The sequence below is a fragment of the Lytechinus variegatus genome, chromosome 5 (assembly GCF_018143015.1).
Source record: "Lytechinus variegatus isolate NC3 chromosome 5, Lvar_3.0, whole genome shotgun sequence".
NCBI lineage: Eukaryota > Metazoa > Echinodermata > Echinoidea > Temnopleuroida > Toxopneustidae > Lytechinus > Lytechinus variegatus.
In genome coordinates, this window is record NC_054744.1 from 2,836,634 (window position 1) to 2,858,990 (window position 22,357).

The 22,357-nt window shown below is 35.3% G+C and overlaps 1 protein-coding gene across 1 annotated transcript in view; it reads left to right on the forward strand.

Annotated features, from left to right (window-relative positions):
* LOC121415064 (putative glucose-6-phosphate 1-epimerase) overlaps positions 1 to 17,569 on the forward strand; it is a 30,006-nt gene extending 12,437 nt beyond the window's left edge. The window contains exons 6-10 of the mRNA XM_041608146.1: positions 8,002 to 8,072; positions 11,364 to 11,470; positions 11,934 to 11,998; positions 13,917 to 14,008; positions 14,836 to 17,569. Coding sequence (XP_041464080.1) covers positions 8,002 to 8,072; positions 11,364 to 11,470; positions 11,934 to 11,998; positions 13,917 to 14,008; positions 14,836 to 14,996 — 496 coding nt within the window. The 3' untranslated portion in view covers positions 14,997 to 17,569. The remainder of the gene's footprint in view (positions 1 to 8,001; positions 8,073 to 11,363; positions 11,471 to 11,933; positions 11,999 to 13,916; positions 14,009 to 14,835) is intronic.
* The last annotated feature ends 4,788 nt before the right edge of the window (positions 17,570 to 22,357 follow it).

Here is a 22,357-nt window from a genome sequence, read left to right on the forward strand (position 1 = left end):
AAAGTAAAAGTATTTGTATCATTGTTATGGTTAAAAAATTCCACTTTACGAATACGGCGATAAACCTTTCAAACTGCTTCAAAAATGAAGTCTTTTTACGATTTTAAACATTGCTTTGCTAATTGAAAATCAATTATCTTTTCAGAAATTACTGAGAAATCACTTCTTTTTCTTTTAAGATTGAAAATTCAAAATGACACTTAATATATGAAAACAAGATGTCTTAATACTGAGAGAAAATACCTTTGATACTGGTGTATGTATAATACGATATGCAAGATAAGTTTTATATTTTTCAAATCCTGGTTCAATATAATGATTTATTTTGAAATACATCATTGATTGAAAATTTTATGTTAGTTCTGACTGGTTCAGTTAAATGCAGTGTATAATTTCGAAAAGTGTCAATTCAAATTTCAACTCTATATTCAACATTATTTCAAAATCGACAATGAATAAGATTTAATTATTCCTTTCTTTTTCTTTTTACTGACATGAATCATAAAAACATTTCACAATAGTGTCATTTAAAATGACTGAAGATTTTGCTTTCTTTTAGAGTGATTAAAAAAATGGCTTAATTTGGTAAAATAACAAAATTTCTCTTTTCTTAAAACTACGATTACAATCTTAATCAACTTAATAAAACCTCTGTCCTAAACTAACCTATACTATGTATAACTAAGCCCTACCAAACAAAGTTTCCTTAACCTAAAACAGAACACTGCAGAGCCTTTTGAAACAGGAACGCTGTGTGCTGGTTCCAGGGTTCCTGAAAGAAATGAGAAAACCTTCATGAAGTATCTGTCATGTAATAATCATAAAAATATAATATGAAACAATTCATTTGACATTAAATACATCATTAAATAAATGAAACTTTAAGACTTATTATAATATTTACAATAATCTGCTCATTAAATCAGCAGCTTTGTTTTCTGATCCTTTTATTGAGATCATGCGAAACCTATATTCTTGTAGGCACATACACCATCTCATAATTCGCTTGTTTGTCATTTTCATTGTTTGGAGATACGTGAGGGGCTTATGGTCAGTATGAATTTCAAATACTCTCCCAAACAGATAATAGTCAAATTTCTTGACCGCCCAGACAATGGCAAGACACTCTTTCTCTACTGTAGAATATCTCTGTTCTCTAGGGAGGAGTTTCTTGCTTGCATAAGCCAAGGGAAATTCTTCCCCACCATGCTCTTGCATGAGCACCGCCCCGATACCAACATCAGACGCATCAACCTTTAACATGAAAGTCTTTTCAAAGTCTGGCAATCTCAACACAGGAGGTTTAGCAATTGACTCTTTCAAACTGACAAAAGCATCTTCCTCTCTTGTTCCCCATTCAACATTATTAGGAGTACCTTTACGAGTCAGATTAGTTAAAGGCAGGGCCACGTTTGCATAATTGGGTATATAGTCCCGATAGTAGCCACAGAGCCCAAGAAATGACCTAACCTGCTTCTTAGTTTGGGGTCTTGGAGCTTTAAGCACTTTGTCAGTTAACCTATCACTAGTAAGGATTGCCCCATCGCCTATCCTATGACCGAGAAATTCTATGTTTCGAGAACCTATGGTGCACTTGGATGGCTTAGCAGCCAGATTGGCTTTGCGCAATCTAATCAAGACCTCATTCAGCACATCTACATGTTCTGCCCAGGTACTTGTGTGAATTAAAATGTCATCTATGTAATTCACGACATGTGACATTCCCTCTAGTACTTTTCTCATCATTCTTGTGAATTCGGCACTGGCGGTTACAAGCCCAAACGGCATGTATTTGAACTGATATTGTCCCTTGGGAGTAAGAAAAGCAGTTTTTGCCTTATCCTCATCACGCATTGGAATTTGCCAGTAGCCTTTTGTTAGGTCTAGTTTTGTGAAATATCTACTCTTGGTCAGTGACGCAAACAATTCTTGTGGGTTTGTCATTGGTTCTGGATCAAAGACTGTTACTTTATTCAAACGCCTAAAATCGACGCAGAAGCGATTTGAACCGTCTGGTTTCTTAACTATCACTATCGGATTACCATACGGGGAGTTAGATGGTTCAATTATTCCTAACTCAAGCATGGAATCAATTTCATTATCAATCTCCTTCTCCATTGATTGGGGTACTCTGTGAGGTGGAGATCGTATGGGTTGATTGGTGGTTAGCAAGATTTCACAACTAGATACGTTTGTCTTTTTAGGGATATCAGTGAATACGTCTTGATATTCACAAAGGATCTTTTGAACTTGCATCTTCTCATTTTCACCCAAAGCTGAATCTATCTCAACTCTATCTACAAACTCCTTTTGAGTTGAACTAGGCATTTTAGGCATTTCATTACCCAACTCAGAATTAAGTTCGGTCATCTCTTCAACTTCCATGACCTCATCCATGAGCTGAATGACCTCATCATCGTCATCATCATCAACTTCAAAGCAACCAACAACGGGTGTGTTCACTGGACGACTATGATATTTCTTCAATAAATTGATGTGATACGTCTTAGCTACACCCTCAACATCTACTATATAATCATAGTCAAATTTGACTCCTCTGATTTTGTAGGGACCTTGCCATCTCACCAACAATTTATTGTGCTCAGTCAGAAGGAGAATGAGCACGTCGTCACCTACATTCAACTTTCTAGTCCTAGCTTTCCTATCATAGTACCCCTTGTACCGTTTCGCAGAAGACTTCAGTGTTTCTTGCGCAATTTGCCAAGACTTGATTAACCTATCTCTCAATTCTATGACATATTCATATTCACTCTTAAGTTCAGGCTCTAACTTATCTGCCGTCCACAATTCTTTCAGGCAGTCCAATGGGCCACGAACATATCTCCCATATAATAGTTCAAACGGGGAAAACCCCAAGCTCGAACTCGGCGCTTCTCGTAAAGCAAACAATAGAGCTGGGAGGTATCTATCCCACTGAGACGGTTCTTCGGAGCATAACCGTTTCAAAGCCGATTTCACAACCGCATTGTAACGCTCGACTAACCCGTTACACATGGGATGGTACCGAGAACTTGTCAGTTGTCTGACCGACAACAACCTACATACTTCATGCATCAAATCCGATACAAACTGAGTACCCAAGTCCGACATAACTTCCGTGGGAATACCAACTCTGCTATAAACTGAAACAAGGGCCTCTGCCACATCGACAGTCGATATCGACTTAAGAGGTATCGCCTCCACATATCTCGTAGCATAATCAACAATGGTTAATATGTGTGTGTGTTTACGAGCTGAAGGCATGAATGGACCCATAAGATCGATAGCGATACGCTGAAAAGGAACACCAATAAGTGGGATTTGACCAAGACTAGCCTTCGGCACACGACCTTTATCGACAGTTTTCTGACATATATCGCATGACCTACAGAAATTCGCGACATCTTCACACATCCCAGGCCAATAAAACTGCGCCTTAATCTTAGCCAAAGTATTATTGATTCCTAAATGTCCACTAAGTAATGATTCATGCGCAACTCGCATTATCTCTTCTCTACGAGTCTTGGGAACTACAAGGAATGTAGGACCTACACCTTGATTATTTCCATCCTTTTTCTGTTGAAACAGAAACTCACGCTCACACAAATACAAGTACCGTGAATTGTTAACCTTATCAACTTTCTGCCATAGAGGGCCTAACGATACATCATCTTTCTGTTCTTTCAAAAACTCATTGGATTCTATGTTAACTACGGGATCAGCTACAGTCAAGCCTTTAGTTGGCTTAGAGTCTCTCAATTTTTGTGAACGAGTCTGAACCGCCTGTAATTCAACATCGACTTCCTCCGAAATCACGCTCTCAGCTTCAGACTTCAAGTCACTTGAACACTCCTTATCTATTTCTTCCTTTTGTCTTACCACATCAATGACCTCAACATCATTCTTTGGGACCCAATGTAAATTGGGGTCACTCGCTTTACGAGCCCCTTTTACATTACCAATGACTAGATCATACAAGCAATTGGGCAGACACACAGCCACAATCTCTCCTTCGAAATACGGCGAATCTACAACTATCCTAGCCAATGGAAAACGCCTGATTGTAGTATCTATTAACCTGACTGCTCGACATTTACCTATAAACTGATCTTTCATAACCAAAGCCTCCTTTACTACACAGGTGGTGCAACCTGTGTCACGCAACACTGATACGGCAACATTCCCAGGCATCAATCTCCCAGATACGACAGGCAAACCATCGTCCATTGAATCGATATCATCATAAGCCATTCCAACCTTTTCAACGACTTCGTCCTTCACTACTGAAATCATCGACCACAGACCCGACAGACACACAACAAGCCGTCATGTCTACAACTTCAGACTCTATTTCATTTACCTGAGGACTCCCCTAACCCATATCTGACTTAGGGCCTCCTACCCCTACAAACATCATACCCTGAGCCGCCGCAGGCCGGGACAACATGGGACACGCCCTCCTTATGTGATTAGGATTCCCACACATGTAACAACCTCTCGCTTGAAAAGGCTTATTACCTTCATTCTTCCTTATTCTAGACTGAATTTCATTTGATTTCTGATTAGTCCTTCCAAATGCTTTTGACATAGGATTCTTACTACCCGACTTCGGATCTGATCGGAACCGTTCGGATTTCTGCCCACTAGAGAACACGTGAGGCCCATGCGCACTAACATAAACTTCCGCACAATTAACCGCCTCTTCAAAATTCATGCATTTTCGTTCCTTAATGAACCTAGCAACCTCCTTTGGACAATCAGTCAAAAATTGCTCTCGCAATATCAGATCCTCAAGAGCCCCTCTACTACTATCTATCTTAGCCGCCTCTACCCACTTATCAAAATGAGCCTTCATCCTAGTAGCAAACTGTTTGGGACGTTCAGAGTTTAACGGCCTACTTAATCTGAAATTTCGCCTATACCCTTCCTCAGTGAGATGATAGTATTGCATCAGCTCATCTTTTACCGCGGTATATTTCTGGCGATCATCTACATTCATCCTATTCACTACATCTAAAGCTTTCCCTGTCAGATTAGATATTAGATATATTACCCACAAGTTTTCAGAAACTTTTTGGCTTTTCATTAACATCTCAAATTTGGTTATGTAAGCATCGAACTTATCGTGGGCATCGTCAAAACGACCTACTTCAAGCTTTATCCCACCTAACTGAGGTACATCATTCACCTCTTCCTTACGCATATGCGCTAACTTCAGTTCATGCTCACGCTCCTTTTCTCGAGCTTCAATTTCTTTCTCTCGTTCTATCGCCTGGCAACGCTCAGACACAAACCTACTCAACTCGCCCCCACTAAGGCCCATTTCCCTACCTAACGTGGAAAATTCTTTCATTTGTTCAATGCTAGCCATAGCGACTATTAACTATAGATTCCAACAAATTCAAATATCCTAACAGGCTTTAACCAACCGCATAAACAAAGCAAAAGCTTTAACACCTGGCAACAAATGCCAAACCCCTAGTGCCTTTCAACAAGCACACTAGAATGTATCTCCCAATGAGCATACAATTAAACCATGCGGAACCACACTAATCCACTTCACACAAGAGGATTCAAAGCCTAGTCAAATTCAACACCGGAATCTATTCAAGCACGTAAACTTGCACCAACAATCATAAATTGCCTAAACACCAGGCATTACCAAGGACGTAACCTTGGGGAAAAACCACTAAACATTGTATCAATGTCAATAGACTACTTCATTAATTATTTCCTAAACATGGAAAGGGAACCATAGCAGTAATTAATTCTTTTCCAGAATAATTTTAAATATTTCAAGCAGCAGTATCTCGGTGGGACCTCCAAATTGTCACGTGGGAAGTGACTTTTTTTTTTTATTATTTAACTACTGCTGCTTGACACCAAATAAGGAATACATGCTTTGTAAATTCGAGCTGGAGGATAATCTAGAAACAAGGAGTATATGGAATCATTAGTAAGAATAAAAACAAAATAGCATTACTTTTGTAAGATGTAAAATACACATGTTTTTAATAGGCCCGAGTCGTACTGGTTGCTTCATTGCCTACCCGATGCTAGTCTGCAGGTACAGACCTTTGTTTTTCACCTAGTGTTTAATGCATAGTCTGAAGTAGTGTGACTATGTTCACTCATATTCTGGGACTGCTACTTATTTATAATGATATTGATAATGATAATAAATAATATATCAATTTATATGGTGCAGTTGCTATGTGCATACATGAATACTCTACAGCGCTTGATGCTTGGTATCAAATTATTACCCCGGCTGTAGCTGAGCTGCCATATCAGTGCAAAGTGTCAAGGAATAAATCCTGTATCGGTTGTCTGTGCACTTCACCTGGATTGAGTACAGCACAACGTAGGTTAAATTTCTTATGGGAGGAAAACACCCCTTGGGTGGGATTTGAACCCACGTCCCTCTGATTTAAAGACAAGAGTCATAACCACTTGACCACGATATTCTCATATTTGACAAAGACAAAGATTTTGGACTCCAGTCTTCACTCTGGACATGGGATGAGTTGTTATTAAGTGTCAAATTCAGGTTTGTGCTTGCAAACTAGCTCATTGCTGATGATCACCTATGTACCAATGACATAAAGAAATACAAAATCAAAAGCTTTGGCAATTAATTATAAGAAACAACAGTTAAAAAAACCATAGTTCTAATTCATATGTCATTCCTCTGTCTGTTCTTTTATGTATATATAGTTTATTTATTCAAAAAATTATTGTTATCTTAGGAGCCCATGGACAACAAGTTTCACTGCTCAGGGAATCTCTGGATTTCCAGCAATGAACATGTGTCACGTGGAAAGTGACTTTTTTTTTAATTATTTAACTACTGCTGCTTGACACCAAATAAGGAATACGTAAAAACTGAGGTTTACAGTTATGAAAGATTTAATTAAAGCTCTTAAATCATTCTGTGGTTTCCTTTGATTTCTTTTACAATGAGTTACATGAAAATATACATGGATATGGATTATGGATAACAAAATATAACTTAACTTAAACGGTAATATCGTTGATGTGAGCCCCCATCACCATATCTGGTCTGACACGCCCCACTTGGCCCTGGTGGTCGGTCCAGTTCCTGGCCTCCGCAGGTTGCGATGTCTCTTCTCCACTCGGCCTCGGCCTCCGCAGACTGTGTTACACCTCGATGAGTATAGCCCCCAGATAAGAGAGATGTGGCTTCAACGAATTAGTGGACGAGATCGAGCCCCCAATGATGACATGAAGTTTGACCAGTCATGTCGGTGGAGAACCGGCGGCAGCTGGGGTCGTTATCTCGTCACCGACGTAGTCCCTCAGTTATAACTTAGACTGCCTATACGAACATCTGTAGTCTATTCTGGCTTAGGTGGTTCTCCCTGAATTACTAAAATTGACCTCCTAATATACACTACCGTTACTAGGAATAACTGTACAATTTCTATAAAGTAATCCAAGGAATTTCAATAGCAGATGAGTGCATAAAGCAACACATTCTTATTAATAAAAGACTTCCTGTGCATTCTATACACTTACATTCATCAATGCTAGAGCACTCTTTGCTATGTATGACACCTGTATGAAAATTCTTACATAGAATAAAATATGACATCAACCTGGTACAAAGGGGGGGATCAAGCGTTTCCAATGCTTGCTTTTAAAATATTCAAAACAGTAAATATTTTAAACACATGTTTGAACTCTTCAAATGTATAATTAAATTTCTTTCCTGACAATATGTAACTTATCATTGGTCAGGTTGCAATTCACCAATTTATCTATTCAATGATTATAATTCTGCTCTTTTTTCTATTGCATGTATTTTTCTTGGTAATTATGTATTTCTTTGTTGAAAATAAGAGAAACAGAAACTGGAGCTCTTTTTCCCCCTTTCTGTTTGCATCTTTCCTTTCTGAAATATTATTTTTGGCCTTAGATATTTAGAAAAAAACTTAAAAGTTTATACAATGATATTCTTTTCCAACATTTCTTACTTAGGTTCAAGGTTAAGTACACAGTTTCCCTAAAGAAAAAGAATGCTCTCTTTGACTTCAGTGTGACAAATACAGGTAAGTCTGTCAACTCTCTAAATAGTGGCTGACCTTATAGATAACAGAAATTACTCTCTGGTCTTTTTATTAAAGTGGAGAAAATGGCAGAGCAGGGATTCAAACTCACAACCTTATAATCATGACGAGTCCAATGCTCTATTCATTAGACCACACTACCTGCATCATTACCTGAAATTGATATCAAGTTGAATAAAAGGGCACAAAAATCAACAATCTGAAGAAAAATAACAGGATTGTGGTAGGTGTGGAGAGTGCCAGGATGAAAATTATATGATTTGATCAGATGGTAGGGTAATTTTAAAATCTTGCATTAATTTTTTGAAACATTTGGTTTTATGTACTGCATTGTGTTCATCATATTTCCACTTTTTGTGTGTGAGAAATTACAATTATTCCAAGCTGTTGCTCAAAGAAACAAATTAAACACTCTTCATTTATCATAAAAGGTTAATCTTGTTTATTTTGTTCCAACAGAGGTGCTATTTTTATACACATTTTGAATGAAAATAAATCATGAAGATTTCAGATTAAAGATAAATACCAGTAGTAGTAGCAATCTCAATATGAGTTCCCTTAGAATCCAATTATATGTAAACAAAAAAATCTGTGCAGAATGGCTCTGGAAATAAAGTGTAGTTGCTGTCAAATGAGCAAAATAAGCATGGGATTCCAAAAAATGTGAGGTATTTTTCCAAACAATATTGATACACTTTCCCACATATGCCTTTTGTGTTAGTGATCATCAGAATTTTCAGCTAAGTTTTCATGATTTCACAAAGTGAAGTTTATTTCAATGTACCAGATCTAGATCTATCATTATATGGTGGCATTTAACCTTGATTTTTATAGACTTTTTTCTTGAAATAATTGTTTGCTGTAAATGCTTTCCTTTGCCTTTTAAAGATGTGAGCTCTTAAAGCATTTAAAGAATACAAACAACTTCATAATGAGGAGGGTGATGGTAATCGCCACAGATTGGGTGTAGTCTGTTAAAGTGGTATGACTTGTGTACAGGAGGTCCCTCTTGCTCAGCAGCTTTTATATGTGCTAGTCTTGTGTCAATTGGGGTCTGTGCCTGCAGACTAGATTTGGCATGAGGGAGGAGGTGAAAGGAGGTAAACTGAGGGGAATTTTTCAGATATTTTTTTACCCATCTTGCTATATTACAAGCATGGACATTGATAGCATGGGTCATAAGCACTTTACAACATCATGTGTAATGTGGTTATGCGTTAGCCACCAGGGGGTAAATGCTTGACATTCAATCTTTGCAAGAATGATTGATAGTTCTTCAGCAACTAAGCAAATAGTTTCCTTCAACTTTGAATGATTTTTCTCATAGGACTCCTAGGTTTTTCATTACAGTAAAAAATTTCCATAGCATAATTAAATAAGAATATAGATAAATGGATATGAAAATTTGTTTACTTGATGGACTTTTTTCTAGAATTAATGTTATAATTTTACCAATTAATTATAAGTATTAATTATTTATTATTTGGTGAAAGAAAATCCTATTTTATTCTTCCTTTTCTCTGTAGTGTTCATAAATTCAGTTAACATAAAAGTTGTATCAAAATTTTGAAATCTATTTTTGGTACGTAATATTGAATATGATTTTGAAAGCAACATAGATTTCTGATTCTTAGAATTTGTAGGCAAATTAGAGCTTTAAACTGAACATAAGAGACTATTATATGCTTATTGGCATTTCATGAATGGGTAAGAATAGTTCTAGAAAACTAATATTGGGTACTGCAGCTTTAAGATGTCAATTAGGTTCATCATCACCAGGTCTGTAGTGTAGTCTACCTCATTCAGGCCTCTCTCAGATTATATTACCACGATCTGTGAAGGTTTTCTCTATCCCCTTCTAATATGCTATAATTCAGTACTCAATACTCTCCTGACAAACAAATGATCAGATTGGAAGATTTGAAGTGTTTTTATGTCCCTTTATCATTGAAGAAAAAGGGTGGAATAATTGTTTTATTTAGTTTTTTATTTTGTTTTTTCTTGATTTTTTGTCTTCCCGTTATAAAATTGTTGGTCATAATTATTGGACCAGAGGGCTTAAATGGAGTGTCTGTTTGCTTTGCTTTGCTTTATAGAAAACAATGGACAATGATGGCCTCTTATTGCTGGCAATGTACATTTCTTCTGGATCTATATGACATTTATGTCAATTTCATAATTCAGTATCAGGACTAGGAATGTACAGTGTAAGTTAGATGGTTTAGGTTCATATCCCACTGCTGCCACCATATAAATGAGATGGTGTGGGTTCATATCCCACTGCTGCCACCATATAAATGAGATGGTGAAGGTTCATATCCCACTGCTGCCACCATATAAATGAGATGGTGTGGGTTCATATCCCACTGCTGCCACCATATAAATGAGATGATGTGGGTTCATATCCCACTGCTGCCACCATATAAATGAGATGGTGTGGGTTCATATCCCACTGCTGCCACCATATAAATGAGATGGTGTAGGTTTATATCCCACTGCTGCCACCATATAAATGAGATGGTGTGGGTTCATATCCCACTGCTGCCACCATATAAATGAGATGGTGTGGGTTCATATCCCACTGCTGCCACCATATAAATGAGATGGTGTGGGTTCATATCCCACTGCTGCCACCATATAAATGAGATGGTGTGGGTTCATATCCCACTGCTGCCACCATATAAATGAGATGGTGTGGGTTCATATCCCACTGCTGCCACCATATAAATGAGATGGTGTGGGTTCATATTTAACTGCTGAGAAACTACCACTAAAAATCCCACTGCTGCTATCATGTCATTTTCTTTAAAAATTCATTTTGTTATTTCAGAAAAGTTAACCAAGGCAAACCTGAAAAATATACCTACTGGCTACAGTATAGCAAATGAATTTTTCATAATGACAGTATTTGATTATGCTGCCATTATATTTGTACAAGGTAGTGCATATGAAATAATTGCTTTTCAAGCTGGTTCAGAATTACACTCCTGTCTCATTTGTTATATGCATTCAGTACAGGTATATTTCCCCATTTTTAAAGAGAAGGAATATAAAGTAGTTTTATATTCATTGGATCAGTATAATATAGTTTGATTAGGGAAATAAGTATTTTGTTACTGGTTAAATTGCCAATATGTCAATTTGCACGTAAATAGAATTTATTGAGAGGATTGCATAACAGGATTTCTTGTCAGTTATAGATGGAATTTCTTGTCAACGTAAAGTGCATCCCTTTTCTAAATAATGTTGAACATCTTCTTTTCTCCCATACAGGTTTGGAAAAATTTGATTTTACTTGTCTTCTTCACACATACTTCCGGGTCGATGATATAGCCAATGTATCAATAACAGGTCTTAATGGATTAGAGTATGTAGACAAGGTAAGTCTAATATACCTCAATTCAATTCATTATTTATTTTTCCTTTACCATTCTACATTTATTTTATTAAGTGGAAATAGACACCATTTTGAAACGAATGTGTTGGTTTTTTCACTGTCAAACTGAAAACTGTTTCCATAACTTAGATACTTATAGACCTGTAAAAAGCACAAAGCACCACATTGTGAGGAACATACTTGTTGTTCACCATGTAACTGAAAACTCTTTTCCTTACGTATGACCATTCTTAGCATGCTATGAAGGAATATATCTTTCCCTCCCTTGCAAAACACACTCCCTCACACACAATATTTTTTTTTGACAATTGTGGGTGTAGGAATTGTGTTTGCTATCCAGAGTGATAAATAGTGTGTCTCATGGAATTAGGAATAGGTATACCCAGCTGTTGTGTGTATAATATCTACCATGGTATGCATTTAAATTGTTATTTTTTTGTGAATAGATACGAGGGGGCGCCACATTCACCGAAGACAGAGAGCTGGTCACAGTTGATGGTAATTACGACAGGTGAGTGTCACGATACTACCCTTCATTGGTATAAATGCTCATTGGCATACAGATATTGAATGTGGTGAATGTGGGGGCGTCATGGTCTAGTGGGTCTGAGGGATGTGGGCTTGATTCCCAGCTACGACATGTTTTCTTTCAGCAAGAAATTTGTACCCACATTGTGCTGCACTCGACCCAGGGGAGGTAGATGGGTACCGGCAGGAAGTAATTCCTAAAAAAGCTGTGAGCATGGATGGGAATTGGTAGGCTAGCTAAGCCGGGGTAATACAGGAGCTCCTTGAGTACCTAACAAGGTGGATACGTGCACTATATAAATCCTATATAATATTAAATTGCTTTTTAATTTTACCCATGTCTAGTATATATTACATGTACCTCAATTCCACATAATCTTCTAACATTTAAGGATATATATTAATTGTTGAACATATTGCATGGATATTCCACTTCAGCCTTATGACAAGCTGCTATCAGGGGTGCGTTGCAGAAAGAGTTGCGTTTAATCACAAGTCAAAAATCGATCGCAAGTCCAAAATGCGTGCTGTTGAATGGTTGAAAATGAAGTTGCGCATGGTTTTTAGAGATGCGTTTGATTGCAACTCTTTCTGCAAACGGCCCCTGGACTACTTGTAAAGGGTAAAAGGTGCAATAGCACATTAGTCAAAGCACAGTCGTTATGTTTATATGATGTTCATGATGTACATTTTTGTCGAATCTGTATTATTCAGATGTTTGAAGAAATGAGTGGATCTGGGGATGATTTCATGAAGAATGTCAGCCCTGACAAGTTTTACTGACTGTTACCATAATAGCAGTTAGTAACCAGTGTTTTTGGGGCTGTTGAATAAAAACCAAGGATTTTCCTGAAATCAATTATCAGATCAGTAAACTTTCATAAGATGGTGAATTGAATATTTAGAAATATTGGCCTGCAAAATTCCATGTTAAAAGGATTGTTTTCTACAATTGCGATAGATAGCGTAGTATTTCTTGAGCAACACCTGTTCACACATACACCCCCTCCCCCCGCCCACGCACACAAAATCCATGAGGGTATTAATTTTCTTTTTTTAAGTTGAATTCCAGCCCTTTTTTTTTTACAAATATGACTCTATTATCAAATTGTAAATATATTTTTTTGATATCGAAAATTGATAAATCTTATTCTTGTGGTGCTTTTTGAGAGGGAAATGCAAAGTTCAAATGCTTTATCAGTACTGATATTAAGACAGCCTCTTCTCTCGATTTCCAAGTGAAAAGAATGTGTATTTTTCATATGAGGTTACTGCAATCTCTTTCCATCAACATTTCTGTTTTGACTAACATTTTCCAGTGTGTGATATCTCCCTGGCTTTGTTCTCCCTTTTTATCTCGCTTTTGTTTGTAAGTTTGACAAACAATTGAGACATCAGAGGGATTTATGTAAGAGAGATACAATCAATCAGACTTGTGTACAGTTATGTGATACAGGAGCTGTTTCATAAAGGCTGTTTTAAACAAATATGGAGTTTGGAGAGCCAAGTGGTTTTGCACCTTTTAAAAATAGATTTTCCTCAATTTGAGATACAAGTTTTTGATATCAATATTTATACTTCTGACATATTTTTAAGTGCTTATTGGAGAAGAGGAATATAAATCATACGATTGCACCATGTACTACTTCCTCTATGGTATTGCCTTGCTTTAATGTTTTGAAAATATTCAGGCTTTTGGCACTTCATAGTCAAATTGTAAAGTGTGGCAGAATTTTGTGAATAACAGCTTAGTGAAACATCTCTCAGACAGTTTTCTTTAAATGCATTCTGTCTATGATGGCTTTGTGCACAATGTTGTTCAAATTGTGATAACACTCGTCATTTATATTATGTCATAAGAAAAAGATTCTTATCTGACCCTTTTTTCTTTTAATTTCAAGAGTATACAAGCAAACACCTAATAAACATGAAATCAGGAACACCATAGATGGAGCTACCATCGTCTTGGAGAAAAACAACTTTCCAGATACGGGTAATGTAGCATTGTATTATGTCATAATGATTTCTTTGGCCTTCGTGTTTGTATGTGTGTAGGGGGGTGAAGTATTTGGGGTGTTCATTCATATTTGAACTCGACTTGGGTTTAATAAACCATTGTATACAAGATTTTAATTGGTGTGATAATTTTTTTAAAGATTGAAAATATATCTTTGATATTGACAGTAAAAGTGGAAAATAGCACCACATATGTAAGTTTTTTTTTTATATCTACATGCCATGTTTGAAGTAAAAATCTCAGAGCTTCCCCATTTATAACTTTTGAATATATTGTTATAAGACAAGAGAGAGAAATAAAGATCTCATTAAAAGACTTGCAGCTTTCCATTTAGAAATGCGCTGTACTATTTCAATTATTTTAATGTGAATGTGAGAAAGATACGCAACATACAATCATTCTATTTATTCAGTTGAAAACACATCTTTTAGAACACAAGTCTGAACTGAATTTATTGTGAAATACATTCTACATCATACATGCAGAAAGATATTTTTATTAACTTCAAGCTTATAATAAGAGGCCAGAATAATTACCATTTCCCCTTACAAGCTAAACAATATATGATCATTAAGTGTAAGATGGCAGATACTTATTTCTAAATGTTAATCAATATTTATGCTTTGATGATTGTTTTAATAATGCTTTGATAAGTGTATTTCTCATAGGGCCACACTGAAAACCAACCTTGGTTTGGGCTTCCCTGTTTTGAAAATACATAAATTTAAGAATGAAATTTATTTTTGCAGTATTGATGTGAATAGAGCGTTTCATGATTCCAGGTTTATTCTTTTATCATTCAGTGGTATGGAATCCATGGGCAGAGAAGGCCAAACAGATGAGTGACTTTGGCGATGATGAGTATACCAAAATGATATGTGTAGAAGCTGGCTATGTCTCCACACCGGTTACACTACAACCTGAGCAAACATTCTACGCGAGTCAGACCATCGGTGTTAAATAATTTGCTTCATGAGATGGTTTTTTTTTAATGAAATAGAAGGTCTTCCAAAAGCTTAAAAGGAAATTCTTTGCATACCAGAGCACAGCTGTTCCATAGTTACGTTTGTGAGATTTTTTTTAGAAAATAGTTTGCCTACCAAAGGATTAAAAGGGAAATTTCAACTTATCTGCATAGGACCTGAAAAAAAAGAATCAATAAAATTCATTCTTTAATAATAGCATACTGTAGCTTGGCTTGAATTGTTCCATTATCTTTTGATGAAGACTTTGGTTTATGTCAAGTTCAATTTAAATTAAGGATCATGGTTTTGTTGTCAGATTATGTTGCATTATGGGTATTTTTCATATACCCTGTATAAGTTGATGGTGCATTATGGGTATTTTTAACATATCGAGACATCTTGAGAACATGGTAGCACTCATAATTGCATAATACTAAATTCAAGCTGAACTGTACAATATATCAACACACATATGTGCTTGAGGGGGAAATGAAAACAAAAATCAAATAAAAAATAAGGATTAAAAACTGAGGAATGATGGAAATGGAATATCTTTTGCATCTGACATCCAAGTCTGCAATTAAATGAACACTCATTGTACCTACTCTCTGTACAGACTCTGACAATAATGATTTTTAGCAGAAGTGTAATTCATATTTTGATACTAAATTCAATATGTACAGATATGAGATGTGATGGTTCTATAAACCTGATTCTCATTTTGATTTGAGTGTTTTATGTAGTCCTTTCACAGCAATTTTGATAATTTTTATACTCTTTTTCTAATCAGACAGTTATTAGAACTAAAATTATTTTTTTACCATTAGAAAATTGTCGACATTGTGTTTCACGCCATCAGAGGTAGATACAATCTATGTACATGTAATGTAACAGAGGATATTGAAGGAGTATACAGTTCTAAGTTTGTACGTAAATAATGGGTAAATGAAATACATCTCACTTATTTTATGATAACGAGTGTTAAGGATCACTTTTTTTTCTAGTAGTATGCATACAGTTTGGTTTTACTGTACAATGATGTATGTTTTATTGCTCAATTTTGTTTATCTCACTCTGAATTTTTAATGGTATGTTGGAATGACAGGCAGGCCATTTGAATGGAATAGTTCACAATTTTTTACATTATATGACAAAGACTAATATTTCTATTATGAAACATTGGGCAGATCGAGAAGTGGGAGCACAGAGGGAATATGCCCATCCTTTTTTGGCAACAAGTTGTATATTGTTGCTCTCTAGTTGTGGGAGAATTGCCCATTTTTCAGAATTTAAGCTGCTCACCTTTAAATAGAGAAGAAAAATTCTGCACTTTTGCTTAAAAAAAAAAAATGAATAGATTTTGAGCTCCCCAGCCCCTTTTATAAAATCTTGGATCTGCCTTTGATCTCAGCAGATGACTGCAAAGAAAGAGTATTTATTTTAAATACTGAATCGTAACTTTTGTCTTTGTTTATTTTTTTCTTTTTTTTTGTCTTTTTAGCTGTTTATGTCACTAATCTTCTATAAAAGATAATAATATATGATTTATTATTCAGAGACTGAATATATTTGGCCATGTGGCTTTTCATTAGCAGTACAATCTTGTCTTTCAAACAAATTGCAATGGATACAGAGAAGTTTTGATTTGCTTTACTTAAAATTTGAAAAAAATATATATATATTTACCACATGTATTGCTTCACTAACAAATATGTTTGTTTTTTCCTGAATGGTAATCATTAGAATTTTGAAAATTTATCATTGTGAATGCAATAATTTGAGACGAAAGGCTGAAATTGAATATTTTATTTAAAAAAAAATCCAAGTTGATGTTATACAATAATCATGTATTCAGCATGAAAACCGTGAATTTACATCTTTAATTGTTAGCGTCATGTGATATTTTTTAATGATGTATTTTGCTATCTGTATATTTTGTGCTTTTAAAAATTTTACAAATTTAAGTTTGTGCAATTTCAATGTTTTTTTTATGACACAATTTTGACCCCCGATCCATTCCAGTGTAATATCATTACAACATACAAGACTGCCATTAGGACCCCATGGAGGTGAGATTATAGATATCAAATCCATACATGGAAATGGTAACTTGTATGCCATCATTCTTATAGAAAACCTTTGACCCCTTTTCAGGCACAGTACAAATGCTCAGAACATTTTACAGAAGGTCCCAGACACGACAAAACAACATTTGCAACATTTTCTATATAGGTTGAATCAATTTTTTGCATATCAGTTCATTAACCCGTTGCAAACTGAGCCCACGTATATGCGACCTTGAGTCTATGGAATACATGTGTTATAACAAAATCATTTTGTCTACTATGAGAACATGCATCATAGATGTCAACTCTTTAAAAAATTGCCAAATCTTCACCATATGTTTTTTGTATTTTCTGCTTTTATGAAAAAATTAGCAAATTGTACATACAAATGGCAATATACTATTGAATCACTATATATCATTGAATCAATCAAGTCTGCGGAAATCAAAATTTTTGAGACTTGGAAGATGTCAATAACATATTTGCATATGTTTCCCCCACCCCCCCCCCCCAAAAAAAAAGATTACGACTTTGGAAGGTCAAATTTGCAATCTCTATTGTACATATATTTCCTGCTATATGATGACATCAGTTGTTCCTTTGCTTTATGTTGCCAAAATATATATTCTGCTTTTGCAACATTATAGGCAACTTTGGACATGAAATTTTGCTGAGCTCTATTGCTTTGTTTTACTTTACTATATGACTTAGCAAGTGTTTGGTTTGAATATACCGATTCTGAACAAAAAAATGGATTGGTAATAGAGTGCCCTCATGTGGCTATATACTATATAGCTACCAAGATAAACAAAAATCTTTATTAGTTTGTTTACTGATTTACATTTTTCTTCTGACCATCTGTCAAAACTTGGAAAACAACTCACATGTTTAATGCATGAGTAGATGTTCGGACATCGTTATGTGATAAATTTTTTTTGTATTTTAATTGGGATTTCATACCACTTGTAACAATTTTTTAGAAATAAAAGTGAGGTCTGGGTGAGGAAATAATAATAGAAATGTGTATTTTTGTCCGTTTTTTGTTTCATGAGTTGTTTTTGAAAATTCATTGTTTGATGCAAATTTAAGAGAGCTGGGACCTGTAACACAAACATTAGTGATTAATCATACGCTTGATTTTCACATATAGTCCAGGATAGAAGAGGCATAACCTTGTTTTTTCATATATACAATATTTTATGATGGTTTCTTGTCAATTTGAGGGTGCTGATTACGAATCTGAATGATGCCACTCGTGTAACCTTGAGCATTTTCCGCAAATTGGCAAAATCCAATATGGCCGCCAAAATATGCAAATTACCCATGAAAATCCTAAAATTGTTCACACATTGGCTACGAAATGCATGAAATTGTGTGGCAGGAGTGAAATACTCTCTGAAAAAATAATTTTTGACAAAATATTTATTTTCCTGATATTCAAAATGGCCGCCAAAGGCCCTTGTATATTGTGTTATGTATAATATGAATAGAGTAAACTAATTTTCACAGAAATGAGCACTAAACTGCAAAAAATCGAGATGTACGAACGAAGTAATATATGCAAATCATCATTACTAACGAGATATATCATTTATTATGTCATATATGGGAACATTTCTGTATTTTGATTTCTAAAATAGCCGCCACTCGCCCAAACAGTATTGCGTACAACATGGCAATGGGGGCCAAAAAATTCAAAGAGAGAGCACTAAAATGCATATTATATGTGATAAATTGATGGGATACTTTCTAAAAACATATTTTCTAACGAAATATATCATTCAGGTATCAAGTTTGTGTTAAAGGGGAAGTTCACCCTGACAAAAAGTTTATTGTAAAAATAGCAGAAAAAATAATAAAAAATATTGTCGAAGGTTTGAGAAAAATTCATCAAATAATTAAAAAGTTATTAGAATTTCAATTATTTGATTTGTGACGTCATATGCGAGCAGTATTCCTACATAGCGAATGGTAAAAAATCAATGAAATGTCATTTTCTCAAAAAATTGAAAATGGTTTTCACTCTAACTTTTGTATATCAATAGACAAATCATTTCACACCCGATCATGAAAAGAAAACAAAATTAAGTCATCAGGAACCATACAAAATTTGAAATTCATACATTTTATATTACATAACACATGGGGCAGCTGCTCGTTTATGACGTCACAAATCCAAAATTTTGAACTCTAATAACTTTCTTACTCTTTAACGGATTTTCCTCAAACCTTCACCAATATTTTTTACTATTTTTTCTGCTATTTTTACAACAAAGTTTTCTTTAGGGTGAACTTCCCCTTTAAATACTGTATTTTGACTTTCAAAATGGCCGCCATAGACATTAACAGTATTATGTACAATGAAAAGTGGGAAACCAATATTCACAAGAGTGAGCACCATAATAGTGATATATGAGTAAAATATTGTCTGAAAGCATAATTTCTATTAAGATATATCATTTATTCTGCCAGTTAGGTGATAAATGCTGTTTTTGGAAAGTCAAAATGGCCGCTACAGACCCTTATGGTATTATGCACAATGTGAATGGGAACAAATTATTTCAACAGAATTTGGTTTTGCTTGGTCAAATGGTGATGTATGAGTGGAACGTTGTCTGAAAACTTTATAACAAAATATATCATACCTTATGTAATTTAGGTGATAAATACTGTATTTCAACATTCAAAATGGCTGCCATATGCCCCTTTTGTGAACATTATTTGTCTCCACTCAAATTGTATATTATACGATAAGGGCTTATGGTGGCCATTTTCAATTTAAAAATGCAGCATTTATCAACTTAATTACACATGTATGATATATCTCGTAAGAAACCATGGTTTAGGCAATATTTCACCCTTTCACAATTCACAATCATATGCAATATTTAGAATCAAGCAAAGCCAAATTCTGACAAAATTATATGTCCCATGTTACAATGTACACAATACGTTAGGACCTATGGCAGCCATTTTTTATTTCAAAGTACAGCATTTATTACCTCCACGAGCAATATGTGATGTATTTAGTTAGAAATCATGTTTAAGACAATATTTTTACTCGTATATCACAGTTATATGCATTTTATGATTCTCACTCTTGTGAAAATTAGTTTCTCCATTCGCATTGTACATGATAAATATAGGGCTTATGGCGGCCATTTTGAATGTCAAAATACAGCATTTATCACAATGACATAAATGGCATATTAATGGCAATGATGTTTTTAGTCAGTATTCCACTCGTTTATCTTAATAATATGCATTTTAGTGCTCACTCTTGTCATTTTTTGGCCCCGGCCATTGCATTATACATAATACTCTTGGGCCAGTGGCGGCTATTTTAAATATCAAAATACAGCAATGTCCCCATATATGACATAATAAATGATATATCTCGTAATGATTTGCATATATTCCTTATTTTTATCACTATTTTTTTGCGGTTTATGCTAGTTTTTGTGAAAATTTGTTTTCCCTATTCATATTGTATATAATAGAGTATACAATGGTCTATGGCGGCCATTTTGAATATCAGGAAAATAAACGTTTTGTCAAAAATTATTTTTTCAGAGAGTATTTTACTCCTGCCACACGATTTTATGCATTTCATAGCCAATGTGTGGACAATTTAAGGATTTTCATGGGTAATTTGCATATTTTGGCGGCCATATTGGATTTTGCCAATTTGCGGAAAATGCTCAAAGTTACACGAGTGGCATCATCCAGATTCGTAATCAGCACCCTCGAATTGACAAGAAACCATCAAAAAATATTGTATATATAAAAAACAAGGTTTGGTCAAGTTCCTATGGGGCCTATCCTGGACTAATAGTGATAATACTAATACCAACATGCTCATATAGCGCATATCACTGCCAAATGCGTCCCTATGCGCTTCATTGGATATTATTACCCTGGCTTTAGCCCCGCAGCCTTTTACAGCGCGGTGGCATTTCAAGGAATAAATTCCTGTCAGGTACCCATTTACCTCACCTGGGTTGAGTGCAGCACAATGTGGACAAATTTCTTGCTGAAGGAAATTACGCCATGGCTGGGATTCGAACCCATGACCCTCTGTTTCAGAGGGTCTGAAGACTAATCCACTGGGCCACAACGCTCCACATAATTGAACCAAACCAATAAGCATCCTTGAACCAGGGGGAATCTCAAAATTTAGAATATGCTAATGGTTTAACAAACTGATGGGGGATGTGTATCTGGACCACTCTTACTGCTCCTTCAGTCTGTATGGCAGCCTTTCTTTATGTCTCCACCTACCACAAATTTGAATCGGTATAGATACCTCATATTAGCATGGAAGAGCACTAAAACTAGAATGGTCTCAGTGAAACTGATACTAGCTGTTGAACATAATAAAACAAAATTAGAAAGAAAATAATAAATTACTGGTAGCTGCCAGATGTTATTTGTAGAATGCCACAAAGTGTAAGTAAAGGTACCTGTATGCATATTTCCTTGTGTACAAATGAAATATGGAACTTTTTTGTAATTATCCATTGTTCAGGTCTACTGTAGTTTCAGATTATCTGCATTATGGATTATCTTGTACGAAGTGTTTTTAAATGGGTACATTGGGGTGATGAAAGAATACAATTTGATTGCCCTTTATTTTACACTTTGAAGTTAGTCCCCCATTTCAGGGTTGCATGAGGCACCCCCCATCAAAATATAATTTGAGTGCCCCATATTTTACACTTTGAAGTTACCCCCATTTCAGGGTTGTGTGAGGCACACCCCTATTAAAACACAATTTGAGTGCCCCCCCCCCTCCGCATCAACCCAACTATAAAACAGACCAAAAAATGACAAATGAACAATTCAAGAAGTAATTATGTCCAAAGTTTACTCTAGACACACAAAGATAGGATAGGAGCAATATATTGCTATTCATATTATAGTCACAGACCGTACACATTAAAAGATTCTCACCAATTCCAATCAATTACAAATAAAATCATATATCGGATCTTAGAAAAGGATACACCTCTAATAGACACCTCATGAATAAGATATAAAATTGACATGATTAAAATTAAAGAATTCCTCTATCTTTGCATCTTGCAAATTCACGTTTTGCATGTAGTTGATTACTGGGTACGGTGTTTACTTTCTTTGACAAGGCATTTGTCTAGAGTTGCCACTATCCACCCAGGAGTAGATGCATACCTGATATGCATGTTTAGCACTGGTTACTTTGATAACTCACATCTCAGCTATGACTAGGGTTATAAAGTCAAAGCACTGCGAGTATAACATAACTTGACAGACAC